The sequence below is a fragment of the Biomphalaria glabrata genome, chromosome 2 (genome assembly GCF_947242115.1).
Source record: "Biomphalaria glabrata chromosome 2, xgBioGlab47.1, whole genome shotgun sequence".
Taxonomy (NCBI): domain Eukaryota; kingdom Metazoa; phylum Mollusca; class Gastropoda; family Planorbidae; genus Biomphalaria; species Biomphalaria glabrata.
In genome coordinates, this window is record NC_074712.1 from 8,133,772 (window position 1) to 8,157,765 (window position 23,994).

Sequence of the window (23,994 nt, forward strand, 5' to 3'; positions counted from 1 at the left end):
TAGTTAAAGACAAAATTTATTCAATTTACATCATTGAAAATAGAGGATGAAAGACTGCAGAGGCTGCCATAATCCATGATGAAACTTAAAATCAAATTACATGAAAGAAAAATATTATGTTGTGCATAGATTAAATCAAGGGAGAGAAGCGGTATGTTAAACCTGATGTCACATATAAAACTATAAAAAAAACAACATTGTGATGTCAAGCATATTTACATGGGTATCAACAAACTAGCAAAAACAACAGCATTATTCGTTAAGTAAAGTAGCGAATAAATATATTTAATAGCCCATATAAAACTAATGGTTTTGAAATTATTTTTTTTTAGTCTTATTATACCAAAGCAGATTGAGATTGGTAGACTGCATGGTCCTAACAATTTTCACATCTTGTCAACAATGCCCTAATTAGTTTCTAGTATTTGTATACTATAATTAATTTGACCCAATAGATCAACAAGTCAGTGAAGACTCAGACCCTATGATCTTATTTTCATGCAAAAACTATGGCTCACTATAAATTAGTGAAGTAATTTCTAGAACTCAGGGGACTCAAGTCATATTCTTTATTATTTCATAGAAAGTGGCAGAGTGGTGAAACGCTAGCCATCTCATTTAAGTTTCAATTAGACATTTTTTGTTAATGAGAACATTCAATGGAGCTAAGGTGTGTTTCCCATAGCAAGGGAAAAACTAAAAACTATTATCAATACCCGTCTCACAAACCCCTTATGTTTACAATGTGAACCAGACTGACATGGAGAAATAAACTATTAAAATCGTCATCAAAGACATAAATGTATGATAATGTGACAAAACATTTATATGTGTTGAATTCAAAATATGTTTAGCACCAAGTCTGGATAAGGTAAAACTAAGTCCTAGTCACAGAAATCTGATCTTAGCTCAATGTTTGCTCCATTTCTCTAATGTTTGGAAAATAGAGGGGAAAAAAAAGAGTGCGTTTTAGGGAAATGGGACAAAACTGTTAAGTAGTTTGTAATTGACATTTCTTTTATGGTGCATTAAACAGTTTAAAAAAGAAACATTGGTATAGTTAGTGGAGCATCAAATCTGTGACCACTTAAGAAATTGTGCTATATGATAGTTTTTTTCAATGTTAGATATAATGCTTTTATTTTCACATTGTTTTTTTGTTTGGATAGGAGAATCTTTTTGCAAAGATTAAAAGATATGACAAAGCCAATGGTATAAAATATAAAATCACTGTCCATGATATATATATATATATATATATATTAATTCATGAGGTATACAGTATTTCCAATGGCTACACAGCCCCAACTGTGACCTACATATTTTGCCACATGCAGCACAGGCATAACCATTGTCCACCAGTGGTCGATGTAGATTTTATTTTCGCCACCTACGTCTGTCCTTGGCAGCAGATTTTCTTTTGGTCTCAAATGTGTATCCAGCTGCCTTTGTAAGTGACCTCCAGCTGTCTCGTTCTAAAGCTGCATGCTTTCTTCTATGTCAGTTAAGGCAAGTTGGCAAATAAGCTGGTGTTTAAAGCGTTTCCGTGGGGCACCTCAGTTACGTTTACTACCTTTCAGCTTACCAAAAAAAAAAGACTGCTTTTGGCACATATGTAGACAAACACATACATATAAGATTCCTGTCTGGAAAGACAATACATACACCCTGATGAATCACTGATGACTTTTTCTTGATATTCAATTAATAACAAAACCAATGAGATTGTATCTTTGCAAAAAAAAAAAATAACATGCATCTGAATTATATAGGTTAGGTCATGTAGCATAAATGACAAAATTGAAATAGTCCAATAACTGTGATTTTCTAAATGTTTATGATTAATATAATTTTATGTAGGAATCAAGTATATAGAAAAATTAGGGTCTTGCTAAGAAATGCTTTAAAAAAAAATAGAAAAGATTTCTATCTAAATAGTTTAGTGTTTATCCCTATGTAAGCCATTCTCAGACTAGTAACCAGTTTTATTATAAATTAATAATTAATTAAAAACTAACCCGCTTTCATAAAACATGTATATATATTGATAAAAAAATTGCATTTTAATAAGATGAACTAATTATTCTGAAATGAAATGGGTAAAACAAAAAAACATTTAGAACTTTCACATTTTTAAAATAGCAATGAATGCATGATCAATGAATGTTTTTGAATAGCATAAGAAAATACACAATAAAAGTATACATTCATAGAAACAATAATTGTTTTTTTAGCATTTCAGTGAAATAATAAGTTATACATTTTAGACATTTCATTTACAGCTTTAATATTTATCACAAACCATCAATATATATACTGTTCCTTTTTTTTTTTGGCAAGCCTGATTGATATTAAAGTAGAGTAGAAAGACAATTTTAAGAAAACAAAAAAATCTATAAAAATGTTGCATATTTATTAACTTCAATAAAACAGTGATGTAGAAGAAATGGTTATGTTAACCAGCAGACTAGGAAAACTTGGACATAGACAAACCAGTAAAATGAAATGTATTAAAAGCTTTTAGACAACATTTATAATGAAAGCATTTTTAATACAGATGAACAAAAGGTCCATTTGACCCCTTGATGACTTACTGACTAGTGTTGAAAAAAAAAAAGGTATGGTACCAGTACCAGGGGGAGAGGGCAGGCTAAAGAAACAAGAAATCATCAGTGAATAAATGTGCCTGACTCTAGGCTACACCCCAAGGAGGACAAAAAGGTGCAGGGGGAAACTGGTCACAAGAAACTTAAGGAGTTTCAATGCAAGACTGTGGGACCTGCATCCACATGCAATGTTAGATTTTAAAAAAGTAAATTACAAATTAGGAAAATAAGTCAAGTAAGTTTGAATATTAATTAATTATTATGTATGAGGAAAAAAAATTGATGGGGGAAAACATCAAGTGAATGAGGACACCTGAACACTAAATATAATGATACAGAAACCAACTCACTCATGATTGAAACTAGTTTGACAATTGTTACAAATAATCATTAAAAAAGTAAATTACATTTTTTACAATTATTTTTTTAAAAATTATAAAAAATAAATTACATTTAATATTCAACAATGTTTCTATAAAAACAATTATTGCAATGCAGGGTGAATTTACATTTTACTGATTCTAGAAATTTATGCAGAGTGAATTTACTGATTCTATAAATGTATGCAGAGTGTATGCAGAGTGAATTGAATGATTCTATAAATGTCTGGTGCTTGCCTAACCAAATTTTGTGTGTTTGAAACAGAACAAATTGCATGGTTGAAGAAAAAAGGACTTTCTACATAACAGTTATAAAAGTCTAGGTCTGATGGTGGAGGTTTCAGAATCCAATTAGAACTCTTTTGTTACTTTATCAATTTAATTGCTAACTACACATTTAAAAAACCTAGAAACTTTGATTAAAATGTAGGAAATACATTTAATACAATCAGAAACTAAAAGCTATCTAATTAAAATAATTAATTAATTATATACAATTGTGGCATAAATTTTATACTTTTATAATGGATTGTGTAGTATTTATAAAAGTTTGCAGTAAAATGTACTTCTCAATGCAACTATTTTGTGCACTTGGCAAGTATTCACTAAAAATTCAATATTTTAACCTGAACTGTTCTTTTCATAAGAGCCATTAATCTTAATTCAGATCACAAAAAGATAATACAAATTATCACATCAACAGCAATCAAACATTTCACCAATTTGTGATATATTTTCACAAGTTGAGTTTGTCGTCAATGTGTAAAGAGAAACCCTGTGCGATTAACTCAAAAGAATCTAGCTCATGCAGTGGTTGCATCGTATGTTTGAGGGATGTAGTTCCTCCCTGCCAGCTGGTCCAAGGCATGAGAGACGGTGTTGGGGAAGTGGTCAAACACCATTTTGTTGCTGATGACTATCTTGTCAAAACATTGAGCCTCTGACCACACAGCAAAGTACTGAGGGTCTCCTGAACATGGCAAACTGTGGAGAAACAGAAATAGATGAAACGTGAACACAGCAAAGTATTGAGGGTCTCCTGAACATGGCAAACTGTGGAGAAACAGAAATGGATGAAACATGAACACAGCAAAGTATTGAGGGTCTCCTGAACATGGCAAACTGTGGAGAAACAGAAATGGATGAAACATGAACACAGCAAAGTACTGAGGGTCTCCTGAACACAGCAAAGTACTGAGGGTCTCCTGAACATGGCAAACTGTGGAGAAACAGAAATGGATGAAACGTGAACACAGCTTAGTACCAGGAGTCTCTGAATGTAGCAGGATTATAAAAAAAGATGAAAGACACCAGCAACGATTATGTAATTGACTAGTTTTGAAAACCAAATTAGGGGGGAAATAACAAATTTAAATAAATAATAAAGTGGCGGCACACAAATTTATGTAGCCTACTTTTAATAATACATAGACCATTAAAAATAAAAACAACTTAGATCATTTTAAAAATTCATAGACAACTAAAAATACATTTCATTAATTACATATTAAAGGAGAATAATTGTAATTAACTCAGAAAGACAAAGATATTTTGTACAAATATTTTTTTTCTAGATAACCTTAGACTATAACTTGGTCACACATTAGAGTGTATGAGGTCAATGCCCCAAAATGCAAGAAAGATTTATTTCAAATGGTGGGATAGCAGAATTAACAAAAAAAACTATTTCTTTTCTTTAACATAAAGATTAGATTGATAACCAGTTACTTAGGTCTATATGTTGTACTGAAGAATTTAACGTGTCAGTTGTATTTGTGCTAGTTCAATTCATTCCTTATAATAAAAGATTGTTTCCCATTCACCAATGAAGACACTTTGTACTATAAAAATGTTTCCCAGTCTGTCCAGTTTTACCTGGCATCATTCATCTCCAGGACATGTAAGATCTGACCAGCAGGATGTAATGGCCACTGCGTTTTCTTGACCTCTTCCAATTGTAATTCTGCATCACGCAATGCCTCCTAGAAGAATTTGAGTTTTAAACAAAATTGTTTAATAATCCATTTTATTTTATAACAAAAAAGATCTAAGGGCTATTTATATATATATATATATATATATCTAAATACGGGTTTCATTCATATCTAAATATGGGTTTGATTTCAATCTCAGAAAAAGGAGACAGCTTAAATAAATCTTTAAAGGAAGATAACTGAGAATAATGATGACAAAAAATGCACTCATAATATAGAGCATTCTCAGCACTAGAGATATTTTAACTAAGAGGGAAACATGTTCTAACTAAGAGGGAAACATGTTCTAACTAAGAGGCAAAGAAGCAAAGATGCTCTTCTAGGAGGCAGAAATGTTCTTACTAATAGGAGGCAGAGGTGTTTTGACTAGGATTGTGCTATTGAACTATCTGGTTTGATAAATGTTGTTTTTAAAATTTATATACATATAACATTTAGACTTCTCTAAAAAAAAAAAAATTGGCAAAACTCGCACTGTTAGCTTACTTATAAAAAAACAAAACAATTAAACTACTTTGACGTTTCAGGTTGACTTCATCAATGGAACCAGGATTCCCTTATATTTAAAGCATATTTTAAACATAGATTTGTGAAATGTTTTATACGTTCCCAGTATTCCTTCAGATTTCAAGATAATTATATCCTAGCCCAAACCTCATGCGGGACAACTTTAAAATGGCTGGGTTGGAAAATGAGACCATTGAGACCACCGAACAACAGTCCAGGGTGCAAATCACATGACAAGGCAGCCATGGTTCTAAATCAACTCTAAAAACTAAACAGTGTTTCTCAACAAACACATAGAGACTCACATGTGTTTCCAATTAAAATATAATTGTGTAGACACTTCTCTAGCTCTAATAGACTTCATTTATCCTGAACACAATACTTTTAATTTGCAAAGTCAAGAAGAAATAAAACAACTTAAGACTTTCATTAGTAGACACCAAAACATAGACTTGAATATAAAACAATGACAGACTAGGATATATACATATGCCATAACAAATGCATACAGAAAAAACTGCTTATAATTGCAAAGCTGCAGGCAAGTTTTAATTAGATGATTAACATTCGTAGGCAAATAAGCAGAATGTTTTAAAAAAAAGGTTTAAACTTGCTTTTTTTTGTGTGTGTAGTCGCTGAATGAACTCTTTATGTTGTGTCTGTTGTATTTATGTGTATTTTTCTGTTGTGTTGTCTTTATATGAGAAAAGAGTCCTTGTAATCACAACAAATTTCCGTAAGGATCAATAAAACAGTCTTAGTCTTTTTGTACTACACGTTTCAGATGTTTCTTCAGATTTGAAGGTAATTAACATCATATCCGAAACCTTCCACAGGATGATCAGGGGAACGGTAGAGTATAGGGTTTGAACCCAGGACCATCGTGACCATGGAATGACAGTTCAGAGCTTAAGTTACCTACATATATATTTAGTTGCTTATATATTTTAGTTTGTATTAATCAATGTGTGTATACATATATATTAGATATAGAGTCAATATGTGTGTGTATGTATATATGCTCTCAGAAAACTTAAAACAATTACGTGTAGGGTAAGACAGAGCCTTGACAAGTTTTGTTGGCTAACCAGCGACTTAACTCATAGGTGATCCACAGTCTAAGGACCTCAGTTATGGGTACATAGATAGGGAACTGTTGTTTTTTTTTGTTGATTTCTTGGAAAGGTATATTGACATTGAACTCATTAAAAAAAAAAAAAAAAGAGTCTGAAGTTGAAACCAATGGACAATCTAAAATGGAATAACGAAACAAATACTGTATAATGTTCACTTGGCTCTTTTGAAGGACCTTAACATTTTCTTTCTTTGTTTTGTCCCCAATGTAATACTTTATAAATATTGAATTAAAAGAAGAAGAAAAAAAAAGAATTACATGCTTGTTTATATAGAAGAATATTTAGAATACGTTGCTGTTAGCTGTTAAGTAAAAGGCAATACACATTCACAAGGTTACATTTGGCTCAATTCTAAATAGTAAATAAATGAAGAAAATACTTTTTGAGTTGTCTAAAGATTTAGAACCAGAGGAAATACAAACATACAACTAGTACATGTGAAAAGTGCATGCTCTGGGGGAAACAACAATACCAGTATGCAACATTTAAAGAGAAAAAGAAAAGTGCTACACACAGGGCTGGGGAGTTACGAAATTATTTTTGAAATAAGCTTGGTTAAGTGACACTGACAACAACAACCAATTGTTACGATGTGGTAAGCACAATGACTAGCAAGACTTCCTTCTTGGCCTTAGTCCTAATCAGCTTTTGTTTAATTCACTCCAGACATTTGTTGAGGCTGGATAGCAAGTTCTGATGCCGTAGTTTAAGTTATTTAAAAATTAAAGGTAGCCATTTGTAGGTGATATGATGTAAAGCCTATCTGTTTCTGTGGCCGAGGGTTAACAAGGATGTCATGTGGCCAGTAGAACAAACTACCTTCGCTTCACCAATGTAAGTCAGGCACCCATTAGACTTGGGTGGACCCAGCGGCAACTAAACATCCTGAAGTACAAAATCACTGGGATTCCAACGTAAGATCCCTCCGTTTGGGGGCCAATGGCTTTACCACTCAACCACCAAGTGTCAATGATAGTTTAGAGGTAGATAAACTTCTATTTGAGGTTTGCAAGAATCTTTGAGAGTCCACCAAATTTTACTTAAAACAAATCTCAGGAGTGAACTAACAGTTGATTTTGCCTAATGTTAGCCCATGAATGGTAACTAAACAATTTTGAACCGATGTGGTTCTTAATGGTTCACTCCTAGTGGTACAATCAAGTGGTTTATACAGAATGTAAAATAACCTTGCCATGAATGACTTTAAAATGTATTGGAATAGCATAAATTGAACAGCTGGGTCATTACATCACAAAAATGAGAATATTTTCTAATTAACATTTAAAAGGCTTGGATTAAGTGGAACCCAGCATGAAAACAAATTATGAATGAATAGAAAAAAGTAAAGAGTGTACTGGTCATGGCTGAGATTTTAGGCTGTAAGGAACTGTAGACAGCTTCAGGAGACTAGACTATTAATTCAACAATAGCCTTGAAACTTAGATAAGTTAAAAATTCTAAAAAAGTGTATTGTAATGAAACAAATATTCTTTTATTATTTACTTTGATACCAATGTATTTTTCTTATGGTGAGAATTCATCAAAAATCTTTACATTGGGTTATAAACATATGCAGCTAAAGCTAAAAAAGAGATTCAAATTTGTAAAAAAAAATGTTCTTAAAAATTAATGTATTTAACTAAAATTATTGTGACAAAAAAAACACACATAAATAAAAGATACCCAACAGACCTGTATTGTTTTGCCCTGAAAACAAAAAAACAAAAGTAGAAAAACATAATAGTGATGACTGGATGCGAGACACAGGCAGAGAAGTTTTTTAACAATAACTTTTAATTGTGACTGACATACTTATTTTTAAACAGATTTCAACTACCACTTTTAATCTACAGAAACAGCTTTTGTTATAGGACAGAGGTTGCTAACTATTTAATTATCATTTCTTTGTTTTCTGAATTTAACCATTTCAACCATTTTGTGTTCAACATATTATATCTTCAGGGCCTGTTGAATGCATGTTTCAGGTTCTGACTGAAAGGAGGCTCTTGTGGTATTTTTTCCACTTCAGCAGATTGCAGGCTTGCATGAACAACTTCAAGTCATGGCAGTTTTAAAAAGGACTTTCTTATCTTTCTTATATTACAGACATTACTTCACAAAATATGATAATTACGTTCTACGCATTTCATGTGTTTATCTAGTCATGAATGTTAATCAATGACTTAAACTCTGCTTAGTCGTTGGTTTTCCTGGCTGATTCAGGCAACATATTCCATTCTCTGATGACACTAGGGAAGAAGTCTTGTCCATTTCAAATCTCTGATTTTAATTTGTCAACTGGAAGGATGTGCCCAGACTTTCTTAAGTAAATTTTTGATGACTCATTTTGTAGGGAAGAAAGAAAACACACTTCTTTTCTTTGCATTACTAGAAGGAAGATGTGTCAGCATGCAACTTTAGAATGTTCCATTTGATGGTAGTTCTTACTATGAGCTTTATGGTTACAAATTAAGGTGTCAAAAGAAATTGGTTGACAGATAGTTGAGAGATTGGTTGAAAGATTGTCATAAGAACAGTCCTTCATCTAGCCACTACAGACCAGAACACACAAAATTAACAAGACAACAAGTTACTAGATCACCATAGTAATCCAGTCTTGTCCATTTTAAATCACTCATTTTAATTTGTCCCCAAATAGCATGTGTCCTAACCATGCACCCTCTAAAATATAAGAAACTAACACACTCATAACTCTACAACTACAACACAAATTTTATAAAACAATTTTTATTCCATGTAAGAAAAGAAAATCTCAAAGTACTTTACAGAATAGTTGTGCATTCAGTAAAAGAACTTTTTGGCCTATAAACACAACTATTTGTTCTGAGTCAAAAACTTAAGCCTTTTATAATGCGTATCATTGGCGTAGGAGAGAAATGTGATATGACGCTGCATACAAAATATGTGTAGTAAGTAGAGCACAAACAATGGCATTCGACAAATAGAGATAAACTTTATTTAGAAGAGAGTTAAAGATAGAAACTGAAAATATGAATGATCTTCAGACCAATGCATTTTGTTTCTATTTCAATGTATGAAAAGTGATGACATAGAAAATAGCGCTAGCCACAACAATAGAATAAAATGATCTTTATCAGGTCAAATGCCATATTGTGGTTGCAAAGTGTAGCGAATGACTAATTAGATACAATAATTTAGGCATTAATACTATTTATAAAACTAATACTCACCTGTAACAAAGAACTTCTCTCTTCAGAGTATTTACTCTGAGACTGAGTCGGTTGCAAATGTCTCCCACTGGTCTCCTGAGATGGACCAATACAACAAACCAATCTCCAGCAGCCAGAAGCTAGAATTCTGTACTGTTGGAAGAATAAATATCAAGCTTGTTAACAACTAGGCTGTGGAATGAAACTCAAAACTGAAACATATGGAGAGAGTCAGAAAGAGTGCTTTACATTGCTCTGTGTTCTTTTTTAAAATTATTTCTTTGAAGGAATATTCTAAGGTTATTGTTTGAATAAAACTACCTTTCAATCTACGAGCAAGGAGCGCTGTAATTTGCAGTATCAAATGGGTTAAAAGTGTCCTAACACTCATGCTAATCATCATCATGTTCACCGCTGACAGATGCATTCAGATATAGTGATATCGATGGAATAAATATAATATATATATTTATTGGTGGCCTATTCACCCCAAGGCAGCTCAAAGTGAAATTAATATCTAAATCAGAAACAATCAGGTGCTGGTTATTTGCTGACTGCTGTGCTTGCTCCAAAACTATGTGAAAGCCTTCAACATTGCAGAAAACTGCAGTGCAAAGCCCTCAGCCCCCTGGATAATGAAAGTGGGTCAATATCATACAATGATGGATGAACTATAAACAAGCAGGAAGGACATTTCATTTTTTTTTTTAATTTTCTGAAGCCATTTAATAATTGAGTTGATTTTGACTCAAAAAAATGCAAGAGACTTCAACTCAATAGAAGTTTTAATTTGTAAAAAATAGTCATTTGTATCTTTTTATAACATAGAAAAATAAAGGGCATAGTAACTTAACATTTGTAATCTAAGAAATCTTTGCATATCTAGATTATTAACATCTACATAGACATTTCTCCAATGTTTTTTAATCTAACATTTATTTGTTATTAAGAGAAAAACAATCACTCAATAAGTTGTATGAAGGAGGTTTTGTCTTTTAAAAAAAAAAAGTATTTTTAATGTTTTTCTTGTTAACTAATTATTATCTTATAGTATTGTGTTGAAACTAATGCAGAAATAAAAACCCAATGTTACAAATAGTGTCTAAAAAAATTGCTTTTATTGTTTCTTTTCCAAACAGTTCCAAGCATGACATTCACATGTAGATCTAGTTTTTCATTTAAGCATGTTTGTAGAAGAAGTGAGAAAAGTATTTTTTTTATATTTTTGTATGAGCAATGACTTGAGTTATTTAAAAGTAAGTCAGAACTCACTTTTGGTTTGTTAGTCTCACACAGGGCCTTCAGTATTTTCACTTTCAGATCAACAAGAGTGTACATGCCCAATCTGGGCACAAGATCTTTGCCAACTACAACTGAACATACAAAATCCTGGGTAAACTTGCTCGCATTGGTGCTATAATGCAAAGGGAGAAAAAAAGAACATTAAATAAATTATGAACGAATAAAAAAAAAATTCAGTATTGAACTTGGACAAACAAAAATGACATTCATTTTAAAATTGAATAGCTGTTGAACATTGTCACTGAGCAGCAAACATTTAAGCTACACATAAGACTTTACAATCAATTTGATTTCAGAATTTCATTTTAAAATGGTAGAAATCTTGAGAAATGATGCAGACACTACGAGAAAGCAAATAACTTGGTTTTCAATATTTAAAAAAAAAAAAGAATGTAGTCTGCTGAAGTGAGAAGTGTTGGTCTAATTACCCTCCCCACTCTCTCATTTTATAGCTTTTAATAAATCATATCTTCCTGTTGTTTGCTGGGACTAACACCCAGATGGATAACACATTTTTACTTAAATACACTGGCTGAGTTGGTTTTAGATAAGAGTTATCTTACCTCATGAGTCCCCCTGGTGGAGAGAATGAGAAACACATAAGGTGAGGGTACTTTGGTCGAAGAAGAACAGCCAATATGGCTGCCACACCTGCACCTAGGCTGTGACCAGTGATGACCAGCCCTGCTCCATCCTATTCACAATGATAAATATTAAATGATAATTATCTCATGCGGCAAAAAAAAAATACAACTTAGACTTATTGTTTTAAAAGAAAAGCAATTTTTATTTTTTCTTAAGTTTTGATCTACAAAAAGATTTCCTCTTAGCTTTAGCTGTCTTCCAAAAACTACTGGGCAAACAAGTCTATCAGCCTGGAGATCAAGATCCACCTCCCAAAAAAATCATCATCCCAGCAGTCACCTAAGCTTGCGAGACTTGGAAGACATCCATAAAGGTTGAAAAGAAACTAAATGTGGCTGAGCAGCAATGGCTGAGAAGGACCTTAGTAATAACATATGGAGATCCTGTCACCAAAAGAGAACTCCTGGGGGAAATAGTGACTGAACATTGTAAGAGATTCGGGTAACATATCTTTTGGATTAAACATGTTTATTAAAATCAGCCAAAGCATGGAAGTCGCAAAGCAGAAAGTGAAAACAAGGCCATCCATATATAACATGGCATCACACCGTTTTAGAAGACATAAAATCTATGGGCACCAGCTGGAAAGAAGCTTGTGGAAGTCACCTATGAAGTTCTATAGAATCGCATGTATAAAAACATATTACACCTAACTGTTGAAAGTCAAGTAATAATTGAACTAAATCGGTCAGATATGCGGTAACAAAATCAGGAAATTACTGAGCATTTTATAGATACTGAAGAAAAGAAATTTAGAACTATACTTGAATAAAAGTTAAGTTTTATCTTTTGTGTCTGTACTAATGGCTGAAGGATGTTTTTTCAAAGAACTATTAATCATAGGATATAAAAGTAAATTATTTTAGGCTTTATGCCTTTGCAACACTAGGCATTTACTTTTTTTTTTCAAACAACTTAAAATAAGAGAGAAATTTAAACTCAGAAACTGAGAACTACTACTGACATGTAATTTGGAGAATGCTGTTTCCAAAAGATTGAGAGACTCAAGCTGTGACTTGATGTAGTTGGCGCAGTCTAACATGGCAGCATGGCAGTAGCTGTCCCTGACCCCTGGGATGTCAAGGTCAGCACCTTTAGCTGACAAATCAGTCACTGCATCCTGTTGAGGTGAAAAACATTGCATTTTTATCCTCATTGAAAAACAAATATCTGGCAATACTGCTCAGTGAAGGGTATTATGTTAAACAGTCCAATTGGGGAATGGAAGAGCTCAATCTGGGAATGGAAGAGCTAAATCTGGGAATGGAAGAGCCTCAGACTTCAAGATATTCTGAGAAGTAAAGACAGTACTGAGTGAAGGGGACAACAAAGCTACAACCTACATCGAGGTTACCCCCTCCCTCCACCTAAAACAGCCGATTATATAAACAGATTTGGCCAAGTGAATATTTAGTGTACAAACAAGATATTAATGATCATTGTCATTTTTTGTTTATTAATGTCCCTCCCCAATCAAAATTTTGATGACATACCTGAAGTGATAAAGTTCCACGGATGCTAACTACCACTGTGTTTTTTTCTCTGTCCAGTGCCACATAGAAGGGAACTTGTTTGAACTATAAATAAACAGTTTTCAGAACAAATCAAACAAAGCAATTAAAACATTCACATTCAGTGCTGTTTTGTACATGAATTAGATGTGTTTTCAAAACTATTTAAGTGTGTGGTCCAAAATTAAAATAAGGGAGGAGCTCATTAGTAGACCAGAGTCAATGGAGAAACTCATCAGTAGACCAGAGTCAATGTGTGAGAAGTACAACTCTCTTCTTTCACTCTCTCTTCTTGATGAGAGACTTTGACTAAGGTATCAGGCCTTCAGTTTAAGAAATACACATTTGGTCAACCACGCCTACAGATGAATATAATACATACCTATTCTACTAAACGCTCAAGAAATGGTACCTCATTTATATAATGCAATTATTAGTATACATTTTATTATGCCTAATTTTACATAGCTTAACAATGCATACAAGAAACACTTCTCTTTGTAGTATACAATTATTAGCATACATTTTATATTTTATGCCTAATTTTTATGCCTAAGAATGCTTAAAAGAAATGATGTTAGATTAATACTAAGCAACTGCAAGTATAAATTTTAGCACTTAGAAACAATTGTAGAGTATAATTTTAAGATATCTGACCTGATTTTTAAATGTGACATAGACCAAGTCATTTTGCTTCAATCCTGATAATTTTTTAATGGCTGCAGAGTTGCACTGACATATATTATCTTTGAAAACATTATTTGACTTCCGCAAGCATGAACAGCATCTAAAAACAGGGAATCATTGGAAAAGACAAAAGTATAAAATTATGCATGCGGAACAAACTAACATTAGCACTTTAAAATATTTCTCTATTTTACATAGATTATCTTTATATTCAATAACGGATACAAAGTACAGAACAAGTGTTGATCACTAAAGTATGAAAACTAGAGAGGCCTAACAATGTCTTTGTACCAATTTCTTTGAAACAATTCAGACTAATTAACTTATATATCATAAGAGAAGAAGATAATTACATCCTAAGTGATGAATTAAGGACTAATTAAGCACCAGCAAATTATTTCAGCTCTAATTTCAAGAAAGAGTTGGTTGAAGTGTGATTACTTTTCTACAAATGAACAAAACATGTTTGTGTGATAATACTTGAAAGAAAAAAATATTTATATTTACACAGTCCACAACAAAGAAATCACAACTATTTAGGTTTGAGCTAGTAAATAAAAAAAGACAAAAAGTCTAAAGATAAATATCATTATAATATGTAGGAAACATACAGGATTAGATTTTTTAGTCAAAAGTCAAACTCAACAAAAACTGGATGTACAGTGGCAGCACATGAGGGGAAAAAAAGGAAAGAGAGGATTGGATGATTCCAAACATTGGAAGGAAAGTTAAAAAAATAAATTTCTTTAGTTAAACTTAGACATTGCTAAAACATTCCTCCCCACAATGCACCACCAGTCTGTACATACAATTCAAAGCCATCTAAAAACTGAATCACCCAAAATGTATTGGATGAGTTTTGTTTAGTGGTTAAAACTATTGCAAAATTTCTTCTTATTCCTCTCTTCTAACTAAGGGAAATAAATACTGTGACAAACAAAAACAACTAAAGAGTACAAGTCTTTTCAGCTAAAAAAAAAATTGTCCCACCTAAATGGTGAAAAAAATTTCATTGTTCTGAAGAATTCTAACAGATCATTCCTATAAACATTTCCCCTGCTAAAGAAATAAACATATTGTGAGCTATTTTTGTTTTGTTTCTATTTGTTTCTATTTAATTAAATTTTGTTTTTATACTTGAAGATTGACAAAGTTCAATCAAATATCAAAGAGAGCTAACCTGCAATGGAAACAAAGCCCACAAAGTCCAGTAAAGAAATGCTCATACATGTAAAAGGGCCAGCCGTAGCTTCCCATGGCATACTTCATGTAGTGAGCCATGTTGAAAATCTGAAAGCACAGCATGTCATATTTTATTTTTTCTTGGACAACTATGACAGCAAACTTTTTTTTCTCTTAAAGTTGTGACAGTTACGAAAACTTCCTTTCTTTTCATTAAATTTAAATACTTCTAGCATTAACTATTTATTTAAACAAGATTATTTGTTTATTTCACTTTTGGAATAGGAATTCTAATTCATAGTGCAGTAAATTGAGCATTCTGTGTGTGTGTGTTTTATAATTCTGCGTATGTGTTTTATAATTTGTGAATTAGAATCCTAGTCTCCTAAAAAACTGGTTCACCCAGACACACTTTAAAAGACCAAAGGAAGCCTTACAAATCATCAATTTAAAACATAACTTCCATCAGAACTAGTTTGTCAGTAATTTGCTTTACCTATTATAACCTCAGATCTATAGGGCAAATGATGTAAAGGTCATCTTTTTCTGTGACCATGTTAACAAGGGTGTCATGTGGCCATCACAAGGACCAACAGCCTTTACTTTTCCCAAACTAGTGTAAGGAACCCTTTGGAGCTGGTTGGACTCAGGAGGCGTCCTAAAATTCCCAAATTAAAAATCCCAGTCTTCAATAGGATTTGAGCCTGGGACTTCTGGTGCAGAAGCCAAGTGCTTTACCACTCAGCCACCATGCCTACTCAACCTATTAGAGAATATCACTTTTTTTTTTATTTCATACCCATAATACACTCTAAAGCAACCTTCACACTTGAACTTAAACAACTGAACTCATTCACAATTTACCATAATAATATTTTTAAGTCAAAAACTATTTGCCATATGTGAAAGCTTACAGTCATCCAGCTCTTAGGCTGGGGTAGACTTGGCTCAAGTTGAGAGGAAGTTGACTGAATTTCAGAGGCATCATTCGATGTGACCACTACCCTTAGTTGACCATCTGAATGTACTTGTTTTTCTTGCACTAGGATGAGCCCAGCAGCAATGTCTGTTGGGACTAAATCTAAATCCTTAAATGAAGGGAATTTAAGAAGGTTTTTTTTATTATTTACACAAACAAAATGTCTATCAAGCTCTCTGGACTGAGACAAAGAAATGCAAGATTGAAAGAAGATGTTACTTGTATTCACCTAAAATATTTTTTAAACTGGTTTGTGATCAGAAACTAAAAATGTATAAAACACAAACTTAAGTTTATTTACAAAACAAACAAAACATTATAGAAAAAAAAAATAATACTTTTTAAAAACAAAGCTTATCTAAGTGAAAGAGCCACTAATAACTGCCATTTACTTAAAATTACAGGGTTTAGCTGCTATATAAAATGAAATTACTTATTTAATACTAAATGATTAACCAATCTGTTAATTTTTGGATTGATTCATGTGTTGTCATTGACTATGAATAATTATGCAAAATTTCAACTTGATCCCAGAATGGAAAGTGAGAGAAAAAACTTGTCATAATGTTAAAAGGGGGATAAATCCATATATACATCCACATCTCTCATTAAATAGCATTTATTCCGCTTATTTTTGATATCAAACAAAATAAGTAATCCTCAACAATTAATTAACTAATTGGTTAAAAAAAAATTTTGATTCATTTCTTGTCAGGTTCAATGAATAATTGTACAAAGTTTCAAATTGATCTGAGAATGGGAAATGGGAGAAAAAACATGTTCAGTTTTTTACCAGACAGACAGACAGATTGAGTTGATATAAGCTTTGTAAAAAGGAATAGAATGGATAAGCTTAATTAACCTTCAAGCAGAAGACTAAATGTTGTGGTGTCAAAGAAATGTGGTGACGCTGTAGTCTTCATAAGAATAGATCAAGCAGTGGGATCAATGGATTTCTGCACTAATGAGTTCATATCAAAGTTCTCAGCACTACTTTAGTTTTAGATTGCAATAAAACTAGAGAAAAAAAACTCTTCTTCTTGGGATATATGAAAAAACAACAAGATATTTACTTTAAAAAAATCTGCTACAATTTTTCCAATCTCTGCAAAAGCTGCCCCCATGTCCTCCCTGTGAGCAACACAACAGCACAGTAGTCGACACCTGGATATAAAATGAAAACAAGAAATACAAATGCATTAGTGAAACCAAGTTTTCCTTGATTAAACCCAAATAAAAAATAAACAATCAAATTTTTTTTGTGAAGTGCATCCTTCATGCTGTAGATGTTGCATTCTCTAAGAGATTGGCTGAGAGACAGAGCTTGGCTACCTATCAAAGAGGATCAAGTTAGAAACCCATCTTGAGTTAAGTTTGTTTTCGATGAGTGCTTTAAGGCAACTTATCCCAATGGTCTAAAAGAAATTGGACCAAATGACACTGAGCATGAAACTTATCCCAATGGTCTAAAAGAGATTGGGCCAAATGACACTGAGCATAAAACTTATCCTAATGGTCTAAAGGAGATTGGACCAAATGACACTGAGCCTGAAGGGACTAGAAACATGAGAAGCACTAAATGTCAATGTGAACAAAGAGAGAGTGATGTGTATTGTTGTAGAAGATATTAATTAGAGTAGCCTAGGAAGTTAATTGTAGTTCAGATAGGTCGAGAGATTTCTTGTCATTCTAATAAGATATTGGGTGGGTGACAGTCAGATATTTTCTGTGTCCTGAAGAATTAATGTGTTTTGTACCTGCCCCCTTTGTTAATTGAACAGGTGGACATTCAAGTGTACATGTAGACCAAAAATGTATATCAAGCCTTGATTTTGTGATAATTAGTTGCAATTTGTAGTGGGAAGTTAGAATTTGAACAGAAAGTAGGAGAATAAAGATCTTTATAGTAAAAAACTACTTGTATTAATAAGAATTGAAACTGCTACAGAGTTAGACTTGTCTTTGCTGTTGTTATTCAACAATAAACTAAAATAGTAAAGCATCAATAATCAAAGAACTCAACTATACAAAAAAAAATAAAAATTTGTTGTTAAACTAGTAATTCTATAAAATATTTTGATCATAATAGTATTATATTATAACAAAAAATGTAAAGACTTATAAATTACTTTTATGATTATTATTATCATTATTACAATTGTTAGCATTAGAAGGCTGTGATTATGTTAGTTGCACAATAAGCATAGTCAACTGTTATTGCAATCATCCTAATTGTGAATCTGCCCTGCCATTCTGGAGAAAATTTAGCCTTGAGTGTAATAATTTTCTTTTTCTGAAGAACTTCTTATAACGCTCTTTGTTATGAACATCTACAATTAGAATGATAGCAAATAGTAATATCATGAATAGTGTATTGTTATCCAGCCTCTTGTTTCAAAGTTATGTAGAAAAAGAAATCTAAATAAAAAAAAACAGAACAGGAAAAAAAAAAGAGAAAAAACCTTATGCTACATGAGACTAGATAGCCAATACAAAACAGAATACAAACAAAACAAATAAGTAAATACCTTTTTTCCCAGACTTCACTTGGGGATATCGTAACGTCGTAAACCTCCCTTCCACCATCTTCCAGGGAAGTTAAATTTCGCTTCTTCAAAGAGCCCATTGGATCAAACGCCACAGCAATAGCAATGAATGTAAAGAAGCCAATAATCCAGGAACAAATCACTGCAGCCCTGGCTGTCCAGTAGACTGACCGAGAGCAGGTGTAATCATGACCAAATGCCCAATAAGTCGATATACAAAGCCACACAGCCTCAGACACATACATGAATATTTTGGTATAGAGCACCCGCTGTATATTTCTTCTAGGCCATGGGTTTTTAATTGTACCCTGAAAACAAATTTATGACATTGTTGAAACACTATGTCAGAATTTTTTTGTTGTTTACTTTAAAAATGAGTTCTGGTGATTTCATCAAGCTGTTAGAGTTTAAATTGTGCAAGTCCCAAAAGATCTATTAAAAATTGCACATTTTAATATTATGTATGCATTTTGATTGTTTCATGAAATAATTAAGCTACAAAATAATGGAATAAAAATAGAAAAAAAGAAAACTTTTGTTAGTCTTAACAAGGAAACTGATGGAGGAAAACATAGTTGTTACTACTGAAGCATCCAATGAACAAATCAATATTTATGTGCTTTAAAACTTTAAAAAAAATTAAAACTTCAAGCTATTTACAACTGTTTATTAAAAGGTCAGAGTTAAATGAATTTTGGAAGCAAGTGCATGGTCACACAATTCCAGCTTTATTTCATATTCAATTCAGACTAAAAATGTTGACCTGGCTTTTGGCATTAAACAAAGAAAAACTTTTTTCCTACACTCCTTCATTTGAAAGAAAGTAAGAAATTCAGTCCGACTTATTAATTAACTTAAAATGAAGTTATACAAATGTAGAAACTGTATTGTGCACTTTGAAAAAGAAAATGTTAACAACACAATTTGAATCACTCAGCAACGAGTTGAGTGAATCAATCACTGAGAATTTATTAGTAATTGAATAATTTAAATCATAGTGAAAACCTGTATGAACTCAAACATTTTAAGCCAAGGTTGTTGTTTTTTCTGTAAGCATCATCAATGTTGGCTTCCTTTCTATTTTTTTAATAGCATGTACAAAACAAAGACAAACTAACACACACACATTTATGAAAATTAAAAGCATTTCTCAAGCAATGTGTGTCTCCTATGGGGGCTGGGGAGTCATGGTTTTGTTAGGCAATTTAAAACCGTACTTTCTAACTACCAAGTCTTGATGGTCATAAAATAAAGTTCATTTGGGGAGCAGTCTTTTTGAACTTGCAGTGCCTACAATTTGTTTCAGTTCAGCTCAGAACTTGGAGAACTCAGTCAAAAAAAGAACTATTTAAAGAGTTGACCAACTAGTATTTTTCTTGCATGGTCTATGAATCTAATGTGTTAACATGCTGAGAGGTGACAATTGACAAGTCAAGTTTTTTGTTTGTTTCATACTTGATTGGGATATTCTTAGAAACACCATGCAGCTCAATATCATCATCATCATCATCAAACTCCATTAGAGTGAGGGCTTGAGAAGCTCAAATCCTCTCTCGCAAAAGCCCTGGACAGAAACCCTGCTGTCTTGCGTAGTGCATAAATGTCGCCATACAGGTCGAGAATTTTGGGTTTCCCAGACCTGTCGAGACAGAGATCAGCAAGTCTGGGGCAGTCAAACAGAATATGAGGCATGGTTTCCTCTTCTTCCCCGCAGCGGGGGCACCGTGAATCAAAATTTGTCCATAGCAGCGAGAAATATGAGCCAACAGGACAGTGGCCTGTCCTGCACTGTGCTATAATAGCTTGCTCAGGTCTGGACAGCCTCCACCACGGGGAAGTGCGGTCAGGGCGCCTCATGCGCTCCCAGACTCCACAGGCTTTTTGGGACTTGTCCCAGCACTCAAACCACTTTTCCATTTCTGTTTTTTTGTATTATAGCCAGGGCTTGATGAAAGCTTACAGTCTGTTCAGTGGGTGGAATTTGCCCTCCCTGGTGGGCCAATGAGTCTGCAATTGTGTTGTCATCATCAGCATAAACATGGATGGCTTCCTGATCATGTGGTATGAACTCTGAACTGTCAACTCGATGGGCACAATGCTGCCTACCACCATCCCCTGCTGTCCTGCAGGAGGTTAGTGGTTAAAATGTAATCATTTTCAATTCTGAAGGAACATAGGAAGCATGTAAAACAAAACAACATCATGTTTGAAGCTACAATACATTATATTGAAATGTGCACCCTGACCTGCATACTAATCCGTAGTAAGATGATCACAATAATTATCTCTATGCCATTCAGCACAGTGGCCCCTATGTAGAAAGACTTTAGGTCATGACCATGAAGACATTCAAATCCACTTTGGTGAGCTGATAGAATAACAATCAATACTATTTCCCTGCAAACAGAAAAAATGCAATTATGGAGAAATGACGATGGGTAAAAAAAAAATACTGTATAGGCCTAAAAAGCTTTTTTTTTTTTCTTAGTAAACAAGAAGTTTTTATTAGCATTTTTAAATTGAATTTAAAACACATTAAATTTGTTTCCTTTACTGAAAACACTAAACATAACATAGTCATTTAGACTAGTGAAGTAGGTCAGCAAAAAACAACAACAAAATAACAACAAAATATATTCTATGTCTATATGTTGGGAGTGGCACAATGACCATTTGTGTAAACAAATATATTGACGAGCAGAAACAAAAAATATATCAAAGAATAATTGGAGGAAAAGTCAAGAATCAATGTTATTTCTAGGAAGTCTATAGACAGAGCAAGATGTCAAAAGTTTGTTGGAAGTTCATTGTTCATTGAATTTTTAATGTGCATGCACGCACATCTGCACACACACTTAGTAAACAAGAAGTTTTTATTAGCATTTTTAAATTGAATTTAAAACACATTAGTAAATTTGTTTCCTTTACTGAAAACACTAAACATAACATAGTCATTTAGACTAGTGAAGTAGGTCAGCAAAAAACAACAACAACAAAATATATTCTATGTCTATATGTTGGGAGTGGCACAATGACCATTTGTGTAAACAAATATATTGACGAGCAGAAACAAAAAATATATCAAAGAATAATTGGAGGAAAAGTCAAGAATCAATGTTATTTCTAGGAAGTCTATAGACAGAGCAAGATGTCAAAAGTTTGATGTAAGTTCATTGTTCATTGAATTTTGAATGTGCATGCACGCACATCTGCACACACACACACAAATGTACATAGTAAGTAGAAGTAAAGTATCCATTACAGACCTTGCAATCTATAGGGCAAATAATGTAAAGCTCATCTGTTTCTTTCATGTATATATATTAAGATTGAGTGCAGTGCTTCACATGACTACACAAACCAGGTTTAAGTTATGCAATGAATTTTTTTTTCATTGGTTTTTTTTTTTAGGGCTTTTGTACCCTAGAAAAGGTCTTTTTGAAGTTAGTTGAATGACCTACTCCTAGCCAGCTAGGGGAGTATAAAGGAGCACTGTGAGCTTCCTCAGCAGGGTCTGGCGCCAAGCACTTTTTATTGTACTAGGGACTTCAAAAATGCATTTTTGAGGCCTCTACAGAGCAATATCCTGCTATTCTTCAAACAAAAAAGTGCAGGTTAAATATCAAATGTTCTATTCACTGCACTTTATTAATGGGGGCTGGTAGGAAAACAGATCAATGTGTACAATATTTTATCACGGGTAGGGTTAACTCCAAATTGCACCATCGCTATGCTCATGTGGTAGTTTTGCTGTTGTTTGTATTGAGGGGGAGTGGGAGGTTGAAATCACCTCCCTACTGGAATTCGGTAAAACTAGTTTGCTTAAATCTCAACCCCCTTCCCTCCCTCCAAATAGCTACACTCATGGAATTTTGTAAAAAAAAAAATTAAAAAAAAATGAAGTTCTTCTTTCAGGTCAGGGAAGATGATGCCAAGGTCATCTGTTTCTGTGGCCCATGGTTAATGAGGTTGTCATGTGGCCAGCACAATGACAACCCCCTTTAATTTTCCACAACTTACATCAGGTAACCATTAGAGCTGGATGAACTCAGAGGTGCCCTAAAATCCCAAAATTAAAAATCCCAATCTTCAACAGGATTTTGCCTGGTTGTGCGGTATACACGCTGGAATGTCCCGGGTTGATACCCTGCCGCTGCCATCCCTCGTCGTTCTGCTGGAGGTTAGGACTAGGAAGTAAAATCTATGAAGGAACATCCAAAACATGTAAAACATTTTACAAACAAGAGTAAGTAATTATCATGTCTGATGTTACTATTACTAGTCAATATCTATGTAAAGTATGTAACACTAGATGATTAGATCTATCATGTGACTGTCATCTATGTTACACTATCATTCTCTATGTAGAGTATTAGATCTAGTATTAATTAGATCTACTGATCTAGAGTGTCTTGATCTACTACTGTCACTACATTGTAATATCTTCTTATATTAATACAGACGTTGTAATTCAAAAAAGAAGATGATTATGTCCTACTCGTCATGCATTTAGTCATGCATATTAACCAATGACCTAAATTCTGCCAAGTCACTGGTTTTCCTGGCTAGCTCAGGCAACCCATTCCATGCTCTAATAGCGCTAGGGAAGAAGGAGCATTAGTACAAATTTGTTCTATCATATGGAACAAGGAATGTGCCTTTATCTTTGTGTCTTTCTGAGTTTTTATTAAATTTTGTTTTTGTATATGAAGATTATGGTTCAGTGTTTTATGTATAATTGCTACTTTACTTTTAAGACTTCTGTCCTGAAGGCTTTCTAAATTTAGTGATTGTACTAAAGTGTTACTCTAGTCAAATGTAATTGATCATTTGTTATGAATCTCACTGCTCTATTTTGTGTCTGTTCCAGTTTCTTAATGTTTTCTTGTGTTGAGTGGTCACAAACAGAGGATGCATATTCTATTATTAATAATTTATTGGCCTAACCAAGGTTAAATAACATTTTAATTTTATGTTCTTATTTGAATTATAGAAATTTCTTTTAATAAACCCTAATGCTTTGTTTAATTTTTTGATAGCTTTATCAATATGGGGATTCCATGACAGTTTTTCATTTATTATAACACCTAGGTATTTTGCGTTTTTATTCTGTGTTACTGGAATTAAATATTAGATCTAATTTGTTTTAGTTTGTTTTGTTTTTTTGTTACTCTTTATAACTGACATTTTTCTGGGTGGAAAGACATGCTCCAAAATTGCTACAACTACAAGTACCACTACTATACTATAACAGTTAATCGAGTTAGTGAGTTACCTTAGCGTAGGCTAAATTAACTTATAAGACTTATTAAATTAAGACCATTACCG

At 33.0% G+C, this 23,994-nt stretch overlaps 2 protein-coding genes across 4 annotated transcripts in view; one reads left to right on the forward strand and one right to left on the reverse strand.

The window, feature by feature from the left end:
* Positions 1-23,994, reverse strand: part of LOC106054933 (diacylglycerol lipase-beta-like) — a 24,282-nt gene continuing 288 nt past the window's right edge. The window contains exons 2-16 of one of the 3 annotated variants that reach the window (XM_056018935.1): positions 20,913-21,063; positions 18,649-18,974; positions 17,194-17,284; positions 16,056-16,229; positions 15,140-15,249; positions 14,950-15,018; positions 13,930-14,059; positions 13,255-13,338; positions 12,726-12,881; positions 11,680-11,810; positions 11,087-11,228; positions 9,836-9,967; positions 8,316-8,330; positions 4,862-4,968; positions 1-3,970 (exon numbers count right to left, since the gene is read on the reverse strand). In XM_056018935.1, the coding sequence (XP_055874910.1) occupies positions 3,790-3,970; positions 4,862-4,968; positions 8,316-8,330; positions 9,836-9,967; positions 11,087-11,228; positions 11,680-11,810; positions 12,726-12,881; positions 13,255-13,338; positions 13,930-14,059; positions 14,950-15,018; positions 15,140-15,249; positions 16,056-16,229; positions 17,194-17,284; positions 18,649-18,974; positions 20,913-21,063 (1,999 nt within the window). In that variant the 3' untranslated portion in view covers positions 1-3,789. The remainder of the gene's footprint in view (positions 3,971-4,861; positions 4,969-8,315; positions 8,331-9,835; positions 9,968-11,086; positions 11,229-11,679; positions 11,811-12,725; positions 12,882-13,254; positions 13,339-13,929; positions 14,060-14,949; positions 15,019-15,139; positions 15,250-16,055; positions 16,230-17,193; positions 17,285-18,648; positions 18,975-20,912; positions 21,064-23,994) is intronic. The other 2 variants (XM_056018937.1, XM_056018936.1) reach the window with 2 other exon arrangements.
* LOC106062168 (DNA polymerase subunit gamma-2, mitochondrial-like) overlaps positions 23,827-23,994 on the forward strand; it is a 12,677-nt gene continuing 12,509 nt past the window's right edge. Inside the window, exon 1 of the mRNA XM_056018939.1 lies at positions 23,827-23,928. The gene's annotated coding sequence lies outside the window, so the exon portion shown is untranslated. The remainder of the gene's footprint in view (positions 23,929-23,994) is intronic.